At 60.3% G+C, this 10,962-nt stretch overlaps 1 protein-coding gene across 4 annotated transcripts; it reads left to right on the top strand.

Annotated features, from left to right (window-relative positions):
* The first annotated feature begins 5,111 nt into the window (after window positions 1-5,111).
* On the top strand, window positions 5,112-9,811 carry LOC137161233 (uncharacterized). Of its 4 annotated transcripts, none has more exons than XM_067560335.1 (7): window positions 5,112-5,136; window positions 5,636-5,818; window positions 6,189-6,329; window positions 6,760-7,438; window positions 7,862-8,010; window positions 8,454-8,598; window positions 9,034-9,811. In XM_067560335.1, the coding sequence occupies exons 4-7, from the start codon at window positions 7,327-7,329 to the stop codon at window positions 9,237-9,239; spliced, it is 612 nt and encodes a 203-aa protein (XP_067416436.1). In that variant the 5' UTR covers window positions 5,112-5,136; window positions 5,636-5,818; window positions 6,189-6,329; window positions 6,760-7,326; the 3' UTR covers window positions 9,240-9,811. The 4 variants fall into 4 exon arrangements, 3 of the variants coding, with proteins under 3 accessions (XP_067416436.1, XP_067416437.1, XP_067416438.1); XM_067560336.1 differs by having other exon boundaries at window positions 5,636-5,813; XM_067560337.1 differs by lacking the exons at window positions 7,862-8,010; window positions 8,454-8,598; window positions 9,034-9,811 and having other exon boundaries at window positions 5,636-5,813; window positions 6,760-7,293.
* The last annotated feature ends 1,151 nt before the right edge of the window (window positions 9,812-10,962 follow it).

The raw sequence follows: 10,962 nt of genomic DNA on the forward strand, positions 1-10,962 counted from the left end.
ACCTACCCCTAAAGCATGGCTCTTCCTCCCTCATCCTCCCCCTGTCATTTCCCCCATCCCCCGGAGCACAGCTCCCCTTGCCCCAGTCGTCCCCCACTGCTTTTCCCCATCCTGACCCAGTCACTGCTCCCTGTCCTCCATCCCGCCCCAATCCTCCCCTGCACCCACAGAGCAAAGCTCTCCTACCCCTCCTGCCCCCATCCTGTCTTGCCCAAATCACACCCCCATCCTGCCCCAGAGTCCCTCCCCTCCACACAGAAAGCACCTCCCCTTCTCACCTGCCCCAGCATGGCTTCCCGTCCTCCATCCTGCCCCAATCAGTGCCCTGCACCCACAGAGCAAAGCTTCCCCCTCTGTCCTCCCCACACCCCCTCCCCTTCTCGTGTCCTGCCCCAGTCATGGCTCCCTCCCCTGTCCTGTCTTGCTCAAATCACACCCCCATTCCTGGGGCGTGGCTCCCCGTCCCCTGTCCTGCCCCAGTCACTCCCCTGCACCCAGAGCACATAGTGACCCAGCTCCTGTCCTGACCCAAACAGTGCTCCCCTGCCACACACACAGAACGGCTGCCATCCCTTATCCTGCCCGGTCACTCCCCTCCACACACACACCGCACAACTCCCCTTCTCCTCTCGTGCCCCAGTCAGTGCTCCCTCTCTACCCACAGCGCACAGCTCCCCTTCCCCCACCGTTCCCCTGTCACTGCCCTGCACCCACAGTGCATGGCTCCCCTTCTCCTGTCATGCCCCAGGCAGTGCTCCCTGCCCAGCCCCAGTCACTCGCCTGCACCCACAGAGTACAGCTCCTATTCTTCTGTCCTGCTCCAGTCACTGCTCCCTCTCTACCCACAGAGCACAGCTCCCCTTCCCCCAGTCACTCCTGCCCCTGAAGTGTGGCTCTTCCTCCCCATCCTCCCCAGTCTTTTCCCCCCAGCTCCCTCCCCTGTCCCTGTCCTACCTCTCTTCCACTGAGCATGGCTCCCCTTCTTCCGCTCCAGTCACTCACCCCCACCCCAGAGCGCTCCCTTTTCCCCATCCTGCCCCAGTCACTCCCCAGCACCCACGGAGCATAGCTCCCTTTTTCCCATCCTGCCCCAGTCACTGCTCCCCCTCTGCCACCTCACCCAGTCACTGCTGCCATCCCTCCATCCTGCCCCAGTCTTCCCCTCCACGCACAGAGCACAGCTCCCCTTCTCCTGTCCTGCCCCAGTCACTGCTGTCCTTCCCCAGTCCCTGCCCCTGTACCCACAGTCACAGCTCCCCTTTCCCCACCCTGCCCCAGTCAGTCCCCTGCGCCGCACAGAGCACAGCTCCCCTTCCCTGTCCTTCACCCAGTCCCCTGCCCCTGTCCTGGTCCACCCCCATCCCTGTCATTCCCCTCCACACACACACCCTGCTCCCCTTCTCCTGTCCTGCCCCAGTCAGTGCTCCCCTTCTCCTGTGCTGCTCCAGTCACTGCCTCCACTCTCAGAGCACAGTTCCCCTTCCCCCACGCTGCCCCAGTCACTCCGCTGCACCCAGAGAGCATGGCTCCACTTGTCCTGTCCTGGCCCAGTCCCTGCTTCCTGTCCCCCGTCATGCCCCCCCAGACACGGCTCCCCCTCCCCTGTCCTGCTCCAGTCACTCTCCTGCACCCAGTTAGCATTGCTCCCCTTCTCCCATCGTGCCTTCAGTCACTGATTCCCCAGCACCCACAGAGTATGGCTCCCCCAACACCCCTTGTGCCCCAGTCACTCCCCTGCACCCACAGAGCACAGCTCTCCTCCCCCATCCTGCCCCAGTGACTCCTTCCCCTACCCTGTCCTGCCTGCCCCAGTCACTGCTCCCGTCCTCCATCCTTCCCCAGTCACTCCCCTCCACCCACAGAGCACGGCTCCCCTTCTCCCGACACACTGACTGCATCCCCTCCTCTATCCTGCCCCACTCACTGCCATGCACCCACAGACATGGCTCCCCCAATACCCCTCCTGCCCCAGTCACTGCCCTGCACCCACAGAGCAAAGCTCTCCTCCCTCATCGTGCCGCAGTCACTCTCCTCCACTGACAGAGCACAGCTCCCCTTCTCCTGTCATGCTCCAGTCACTGGTCCCCCTACACCCACAGAGCACAGCTTCTATTCTCCCATCCTCACCCAGTAAGTTGCCTGCACCCAGAGAGCAAAGCTCTCCTCCTCCATCGTGCCGCAGTCCCTTTCGTCCACCCAAAAAGCACAGCTCCCATTCTCCCATCGTGCTGCAGTCACTCCCCTACATCCCTTTTCCCATCCTGACCCAGTCACTGCTGCCCTGACCCCATCCTACCATGGTCACTGCCCTGCACAGACACACCACATGGCTCCTCTTCTGTCAGTTACTCCTACCCACCCCTGAAGCATGGGTATTCCTCCTGCATCCCCCTGGCATTCCCCCATCCTCTGGAGCATGGATCCCCTTTTCCCATCCTGCCCCACTCAGCCCCCAACCCTGGAGTGCAGCTCTCCATCCCTTGCCCCAGTCAGTCCCCAGCACCCATGGAGCACAGCTCCCCTTTTCCCGTCCTGACCCAGTCACTGCTCCCTGTCCTCCATCCCGACTCAATCACTCCCCTGCACCCACAGAGCAAAGCTCCCCTCCCCCATCCTGCCCAACCCCCTACCCTGTTCTCCTCAAATCACACCCTCAACCATGGAGCGTGGCTCCCCGTCCCCCATCCTGCTCAGTCACTCCCCTGCTCCCACAGAGGGTGGTTCCCCCTCTGTTGTCCTGACCCAGTCACTGCTCTCCCTCCCCTGTCCTGTGTGCCCGAGACAATGCTACCTGTCCTCCATCCCGTCCCAATCAGTGCCCTGCACCTAGAGAGCACAGGTGTCCTCCCCTGTCCTGCCTGACCCCTTCCGCTCTCCTGCTGAAATCACACCCCCATCCCTGGGGCGTGGCTCCCCGTCCCCTGTCCTGCACCAGTCACTCCCCTGCACCCACAGAGCACAGATCGTGTTCTCCTGTCCTGCTCCAGTCACTGCTCCCTCTCTAGCCAAAGAGCACAGCTCCGCTTCGCCCACCCTGCGCCAGTCACTGCCCTGCACTCACAGAGCACGACTCCCCTTCCCCCACCCTTCCCCAGTCACTCCCTTGCACCCACAGAGCATGGCTCCCCTCTTCCCGTCCGGACCCAGTTGCTGCTCTCAGTTCCCCATCCTGCCCCAGTCACTCCCCCATCCATGGAGCGTGGCTCCCAGTCCCCTGTCCTCCCCAGTCACTTTCCTCCACCCACAGAGCACAGCTCTACTCCGCCGTCCTGCCTGCCCCAATCACTGCTCTCCTCCTCCATCCTGCCCCAGTCAGTGCTCCCTCTGTAACCACTGAGCACAGCTCCCCTTCCCCTGTCCTGCTCCAGTCACTGCTACCTCTCTACCCACAGAGCAGAGCTCCCTTTTCCCCACCCTGCCCCAGTGACTCCCCTCCACGCACAGAGCACAGCTACCGGTCTACTCTCCTGCATCCAGACTGCATGGCTCCCCTACTGCCATCGTGCACTCAGTCACTGATTCCCCTACACCTACAGAGTATGGCTCCCCCAACACCCCTTGTGCCCCAGTCACTCCCCTGCACCCACAGAGCACAGCTCTCCTCCCCCATCCTGCCCCAGTGACTCCTTCCCCTACCCTGTCCTGCCTGCCCCAGTCACTGCTCCCCTCCTCCATCCTTGACCAGTCACTCCCCTGCACCCACAGAGCACGACTCCCCTTCTCCCATCCTGACCCAATCACTGCTCCCCTTCTCCATCCTGCCCCAGTCACTGCTCCCTCTGTAACCACTGAGCACAGCTCCCCGTCGCCCACCCTGCCCCAGTCACTGCTCCCATTCTCCTGTCCTGCCCCAGTCACTGCTGTCCTTTCCCTGTCCTGCTCCAGTCACTGCTTCCTCTCTACCCACAGAGCAGAGCTTCTTTTTCCCCACCCTGCCCCAGTGACTCCCCTCCACGCACAGAGCACAGCTACCCGTCTCCTCTCCTGAGCCAGACACTGCTTCCCCGCCACACACAGAGAAAGGCTGCCATCCCTTATCCTGACCTAGTCACTGCCCTCCATGCAGAGAGCACAGGTCCCCTTCTTGTGTCCTGCCCCAGTCATGGCTCCCCTTCCCCTGTCCTGCCCCAGTCACTGCTCCCCTTTCTCCACCCTGCCCCAGTCACTCCCCTGCACCCACAGAGCACGGCTCCCCTTTTCCCGTCCTCACCCAGTCATTGCTCCCCCTACCCCATCCTATCCCGGTCATTCCCCTCCACACACACACCGCAGAACTCCCCTTCTCCTGTCGTGCCCCAGTCAGTGCTATCCTTCTCCTGTGCTGCTCCAGTCACTGCTCCCTCTCTACCCACAGAGCACAGTTCCCCTTCCCCCACGCTGCCCCAGTCAGTCTGCTGCACCCAGAGAGCATGGCTCCACTTGTCCTGTCCTGACCCAGTCCCTGCTACCCCTCCCCCTTCATGCCCCTCCCCCAGACACTGCTCCCCTCCCCGTCCTGCTCCAGTCACTCTCCTGCACCCACACAGCATGGCTCCCCTTCTCCCATCGTGCCCTCAGTCACTGATTCCCCTGCACCCACAAAGTATGGCTCCCCCAACACCCCATGTGCCCCAGTCACTTCCCTGCACCCACGGAGCACAGCTCTCCTCCCCCATCCTGCCCCAGTGACTCCTTCCCCTACCCTGTCCTGCCTGCCCCAGTCACTGCTCCCCTCCCCCATCCTTGCCCAGTCACTCCCCTCCACCCACAGAGCACGGCTCTCCTTTCCCCACCCTGCCTCAATCATTCCCCTCCCTAACCCCTAACAAAGCCGTGTGGCAACCCCTGAGTGTACCCCATGGTGCTGGCAATGTCTTCATTTTAGGAAGTATGAATTAAGGTAACTATAGTCTTACCTGATGAGAATGTTTGAATCTTCTGTCAATTTGAATTGCACTGAAGGTGAGCACATCTTGCTGCTGCTGCTGATGTAAGAATGAACTAAAGGGTTTCTGTGTGCCATGAGCTTCTTTTTATAGCTTCCTTTGGCTTGCAAGGTATGCTGGGAAATTGGGGTGGAGCTTGAGGGGTATTTAAGCTGGCCTCCTGTGAGAGGTAGTCATTCAGCCTCTTGGTGCTCCAAGGAGATGCAACAAGGTATCTGTATGGAACTTGGTATCCTGGAAAGTATTGTTGTGGGTTAGCAGTTTAAGGTGGCATGTGTTATTTTTGTTATTTTAGAATATGGGATGTGTTTGTAGATAGTGTAATGTATTTGTTTCTTTAGTTGTGTGTAGTGTACTTTTCCATGTTTTCCAGGTGGGGCACACTGTGCCTGATTAATGCATTATGTAGTTTTTCTTTGGGGGGAAAAATTGTGGGTTATTTCTGACACTAGAAATGTATTTTTACCAGAAGCTGTATCAGTAATATGTCAATAGCATTGGACCCTTTTGAAAGCATAGCAGTCTTCTGTATGGGTTGGAGTCTTTCCAATTGAACATTACGGGACCTGTCCCTACCAAATGCAGTGTTTTCTCTTAATGTGACTTCATTCCCATTGCTTCTATTGAATATTCAGCTGAGTGGAGCCGTGTGAGTGAAGATCAGCTTCAAAACTTGTTCATAATTGTTCATTCTGTGTTTGTTTCCATAGGCTTCCATGTCCGGTAGTGAGTCGCCCTGTGACGGGAAGGGTTGTGAAGAGGACATCTGTCTGTCCTGGCATTGCTGTATTTACGTGTCTGGCATTTGTGCTCGGTGAAGATGCCCCACTGTGATGCATGGGGCAAAGCCGTGGCTGTCTGCACGTAAAAGATATGTATCTGCTGAAGGTTTGGTAGGCCCAAGACTGTGTTGAGGGGCCATGTGTGGGGGGGGGGGGGAGCGTTTGTCTCCCGGGGCCAGGGGCTGCGGGGTTGGTGGAGATGCTCCATTCCTCGAGGTCCCCTCCTCCCACCACGGCTTTGAATCACAGGTGTCCGGTCCCTCCCTGTGGTGTCCTCCCCTCGGTGCCGGTTGCCTCGAGAGGACGTGAGCATCCCACTTAGGGAAGGGAGGTGGGGAGCGGTCCGAGGGGATGGTGATGTTTGACTGGGGGTGTCTGGTGTGAACGACGCCTTGGTTTGCGTCGCTTACTTGGCGTATTGTGCCTCATGGAGCCTCGTGAGCAGAGCATGATGTGAATATTGTTCCCCTTCCGTTTGCAGAGTCCGCCACCTCCGGTAGCGAGTGGTCCTGCGTTGGCGAGGGTTGTGAAGGCGATGTACGTCCGTCCTTGTGTCCCGGCGTCGCTGTGTGCGTGCGGACGCGCTGCCCCTTGGTCAAAAGGTCGCAGTGCGATGCCCGGGGTGAGGCTGCCCCTCTCCACACGTAAAAGATACGTATCTGCTGAGGGGTTGGCAGGTCTGAGCCCTTGTTGAGGTTGAGGGGCCGTGTGTGTGTGGGGGGGAGCCTTTGTCTCCTGGGGCCAGGGGGCGTGGGGTAAGTGGAGATGCTCCGTTCTTCGAGGTCTCCTCCTCCCACCACGGCTTTGAATCACAGGTGTCCGGTCCCTCCCTGTGGTGTCCTCCCCTCGGTGCCGGTTGCCTCGAGAGGACGTGAGCATCCCACTTAGGGAAGGGAGGGGGGGAGCGGTCCGAGGGGACGGTGATGTTTGGCTGGGGGTGTGTTGTGTGAACGATGTCTTGGTTCGCTTCGTTTACTTTGCGTATTGTGCCGCGTGGAGCCTCGCGAGTGGAGCATGACTTGAAAATTTGTTCCTCTTCCGTTCGTTTGCAGAGCCGCCACCTCCGGTAACGAGTCGCCCTGTGACGGCGAGGGTCATGAAGCCGATGTCTGTGCGTCCTGGTGTCACTGCGTGCGTGCGGATGCGCTACCGCTCGGTGGGGACGTCGCACTGCGATACCTGGGGCGAGGCCGCCGCTGTCCCAACGTAAAAGATACGTATCTGCTGAAGGGCTGGCGGGTCTGAGCTGTTGTTGAGGGGCCCCGTGTGTGGGGAGCCTTTCTCTCCCAGGGGCTGTGGGGTCAGTGGAGATGCTCCGTTCTTCGAGGTCTCCTCCTCCCACCACGGCTTTGAATCATAGGTGTCCGGTCACTCCCTGTGGTGTCCTCTCCTTGGTGCTGGTTGCCTCGAGAGGACGTGAGCATCCCACTTAGCGATGGGAGGTGGGGAGTGGTCTGAGGGGACGGTGATGTTTGGCTGGGGGTGTGTTGTCTGAACGACGCCTTGGTTCCCGTTGTCTACCTTGCGTGTTGTGCCTTGTGAGCGGAACTTTATGTGAAAATTTGTTTCTCTTCTGTTCATTTGCAGAGCTGCCACCTCTGGTAACGAGTTGCCCTGCGATGGCGAGGGTTGTGAAGGTGATGTCCGTCCGTCCGTCCTTGTATCCCGGCGTTGCTGCGTGTGTGCGGACGCGCTCCTGCTCGGTCAAGACATCCCAGTGTGATGCCTGGGGTGAGGCTGCCCCTCTACGCACGTAAAAGATATGTATCTGCTGAAGGGTTGGCAGGTCCGAGCCCTTGTTGAGGTTGAGGGGCCGTGTGTGTGTGTGGGGGGGAGCCTTTGTCTCCTGGGGTGTGGGGTCAGTGGAGATGCTCCGTTCCTCGAGGTCCCCTCCTCCCACCATGGCTTTGAATCACAGGGGTTCGGTCCCTCCCTGTGGTGTCCTCCCCTCGGTGCCGGTTGCCTCCAGAGGATGTGAGCATCCCACTTAGGGAAGGGAGGTGGGGAGCGATCCGAGGGGGCGGTGATGTTTGGCCGGGGGTGTCTGGTGTGAATGACGCCTTGGTTTGCGTCGCTTACGTGGCGTATTGTGCCTCGTGGAGCCTCGTGAGCGGAGCATGACGTGAATATTGTTCCCCTTCCGTTTGTTTGCAGCGTCCGCCACCTCCGGTAGCGAGTGGTCCTGCGATGGCGAGGGTTGTGAAGGTGATGTCCGTCCGTCCGTCCGTCCTTGTATCCCGGCGTTGCTGCGTGTGTGCGGACGCGCTCCCGCTCGGTCAAGACATCCCTGTGCGATGCCTGGGGTGAGGCTGCCCCTCTCCACACGTAAAAGATACGTATCTGCTGAGGGGTTGGCAGGTCTGAGCCCATGTTGAGGTTGAGGGGCCGTGTGTGTGTGTGTGTGTGGGGGGGGGGGGAGCCTTTGTCTCCTGGGGCCAGGGGGCGTGGGGTAAGTGGAGATGCTCCGTTCTTCGAGGTCTCCTCCTCCCACCACGGCTTTGAATCACAGGTGTCCGGTCCCTCCCTGTGGTGTCCTCCCCTCGGTGCCGGTTGCCTCGAGAGGACGTGAGCATCCCACTTAGGGAAGGGAGGGGGGGGAGCGGTCCGAGGGGACGGTGATGTTTGGCCGGGGGTGTGTTGTCTGAATGACGCCTTGGTTCGCGTCGCTTACTTTGCGTATTGTGCCGCGTGGAGCCTCGTGAGTGGAGCATGACGAGAATATTGTTCCCCTTCCGTTTGTTTGCAGAGTCCGCCACCTCCGGTAGTGAGTGGTCCTGCGATGGCGAGGGTTGTGAAGGCGATGTCCGTCCGTCCGTCCTTGTATCCCGGCGTTGCTGCGTGCGTGCGGACGTGCTCCCGCTCGGTCAAGACATCCCAGTGCGATGCCTGGGGTGAGGCTGCCCCTCTCCACACGTAAAAGATACGTATCTGTTGAGGGGTTGGCAGGTCTGAGCCCTTGTTGAGGTTGAGGGGCCGTGTGTGTGGGGGGGGGGGGGGGAGCCTTTGTCTCCCGGGGCCAGGGGGCGTGGGCTAAGTGGAGATGCTCCGTTCCTCGAGGTCCCCTCCTCCCACCATGGCTTTGAATCACAGGTGTCTGGTCCCTCCCTGTGGTGTCCTCCCCTCGGTTCTGGTTGCCTTGAGAGGACGTGAGCATCCCACTTAGGGAAGGGAGGTGGGGAGCGGTCCGAGGGGGCGGTGATGTTTGGCCGGGGGTGTCTGGTGTGAACGACGCCTTGGTTCGCGTCGCTTACATGGCGTATTGTGCCTCGTGGAGCCTCGTGAGCAGAGCATGACGTGAATATTGTTTCCCATCCGTTTGTTTGCAGCGTCCGCCACCTCCGGTAGTGAGTGGTCCTGCGATGGCGAGGGTTGTGAAGGTGATGTCCGTCCGTCTGTCCTTGTGTCCCGGCGTTGCTGTGTGCGTGCGAATGCGCTCCCGCTCGGTCAAGACGTCCCAGTGCGATGCCTGGGGCGAGGCTGCCCCTCTCTGCACGTAAAAGATACGTATCTGCTGAAGGGTTGGCAGCTCTGAGCCCTTGTTGAGGTTGAGGGGCCGTGTGTGGGGGGGAGTCTTTGTCTCCCGGGGCCAGGGGCTGCGGGTTGGTGGAGATGCTCCGTTCTTCGAGGTCCCCTCCTCCCACCACAGCTTTGAATCACAGGTGTCTGGTCCCTCCCTGTGGTGTCCTCCCCTCGGTTCTGGTTGCCTTGAGAGGACGTGAGCATCCCACTTAGGGAAGGGAGGTGGGGAGCGGTCCGAGGGGACGGTGATGTTTGGCTGGGGGTGTGTTGTGTGAATGACGCCTTGGTTCGTGTCGCTTACTTTGCGTATTGTGCCTCGTGGAGCCTCGTGAGCGGAGCATGACATGAATATTGTTCCCCTTCCGTTTGTTTGCAGAGTCCGCCACCTCCGGTAGCGAGTGGTCCTGCGATGGCGAGGGTTGTGAAGGCGATGTCCATGCGCCCTGGCGTCGCTGCGTGTGTGCGGACGCGCTCCCGCTCGGTCAAGACGTCCCAATGTGATGCCTGGGGCAAGGCTGCCCTTCTCCGCACATAAAAGATACGTATCTGCTGAAGGGTTGGCAGGTCCGAGCCCTTGTTGAGGTTGAGGGGTGTGTGTGTGTGTGGGTGTGTGTGTGTGTGTGTGTGTGTGTGGGTGTGTGGGGGGGGGGGGGAGGAGCCTTTGTCTCCCGGGGCGTGGGGTCAGGGGAGATGCTCCGTTCCTCGAGGTCCCCTCCTCCCACCACGGCTTTGAACCACAGGTGTCCGGTCCCTCCCTGTGGTGTCCTCCCCTCGGTGCCGGTTGCCTCCAGAGGATGTGAGCATCCCACTTAGGGAAGGGAGGTGGGGAGCGGTCCGAGGGGGCGGTGATGTTTGGCCGGGGGTGTCTGGTGTGAATGACGCCTTGGTTTGCGTCGCTTACGTGGCGTATTGTGCCTCGTGGAGCCTCGTGAGCGGAGCATGACGTGAATATTGTTCCCCTTCCGTTTGTTTGCAGCGTCCGCCACCTCCGGTAGCGAGTGGTCCTGCGATGGCGAGGGTTGTGAAGGTGATGTCCGTCCGTCCGTCCTTGTATCCCGGCGTTGCTGCGTGTGTGCGGACGCGCTCCCGCTTGGTCAAGACATCCCTGTGCGATGCCTGGGGCGAGGCTGCCCCTCTCCACACGTAAAAGATACGTATCTGCTGAGGGGTTGGCAGGTCTGAGCCCTTGTTGAGGTTGAGGGGCCGTGTGTGTGTGTGTGTGTGTGTGTGTGTGTGTGTGGGGGGGAGCCTTTGTCTCCTGGGGCCAGGGGCTGCGGGTTGGTGGAGATGCTCCGTTCTTCGAGGTCCCCTCCTCCCACCACAGCTTTGAATCACAGGTGTCTGGTCCCTCCCTGTGGTGTCCTCCCCTCGGTGCTGGTTGCCTCGAGAGGACGTGAGCATCCCACTTAGCGATGGGAGGTGGGGAGCGGTCCGAGGGGACGGTGATGTTTGGCTGGGGGTGTGTTGTGTGAACGATGTCTTGGTTCGCTTCGCTTACTTTGCGTATTGTGCCACGTGGAGTGTCGTGAGCGGAGCATGATGTGAAAATTTGTTCCTCTTCCGTTCGTTTGCAGAGCCGCCACCTCCGGTAATGAGTCGCCCTGTGACGGCGAGGGTCATGAAGCCGATGTCTGTGCGTCCCAGTGTCGCTGCGTGCGTGCGGATGCGTTCGTGCTCGGTGGGGACGTCGTACTGCGCTGGGGCGAGGCCGCTGCCGTCCCAACGTAAAAGATACG

Source organism: Emydura macquarii, unplaced genomic scaffold (assembly GCF_026122565.2).
Source record: "Emydura macquarii macquarii isolate MOO-44397 ecotype Brisbane River unplaced genomic scaffold, CSIRO-AGI_Emac_v2 contig_2288, whole genome shotgun sequence".
NCBI lineage: Eukaryota > Metazoa > Chordata > Testudines > Chelidae > Emydura > Emydura macquarii.

What these genes read in the sequence shown, in the direction of transcription:
- LOC137161233 (XM_067560335.1), top strand. Translation starts at nt 7,327, where the DNA reads ATGGCGAGGGTTGTGAAGGTGATGTCCGTCCGTCCGTCCTTGTATCCC. An exon ending in ATCCCAGTGTGATGCCTGGG is followed by an intron (nt 7,439 to 7,861) that starts GTGAGGCTGCCC and finishes GTTTGTTTGCAG; the next exon opens with CGTCCGCCACCTCCGGTAGC. An exon ending in ATCCCTGTGCGATGCCTGGG is followed by an intron (nt 8,011 to 8,453) that starts GTGAGGCTGCCC and finishes GTTTGTTTGCAG; the next exon opens with AGTCCGCCACCTCCGGTAGT.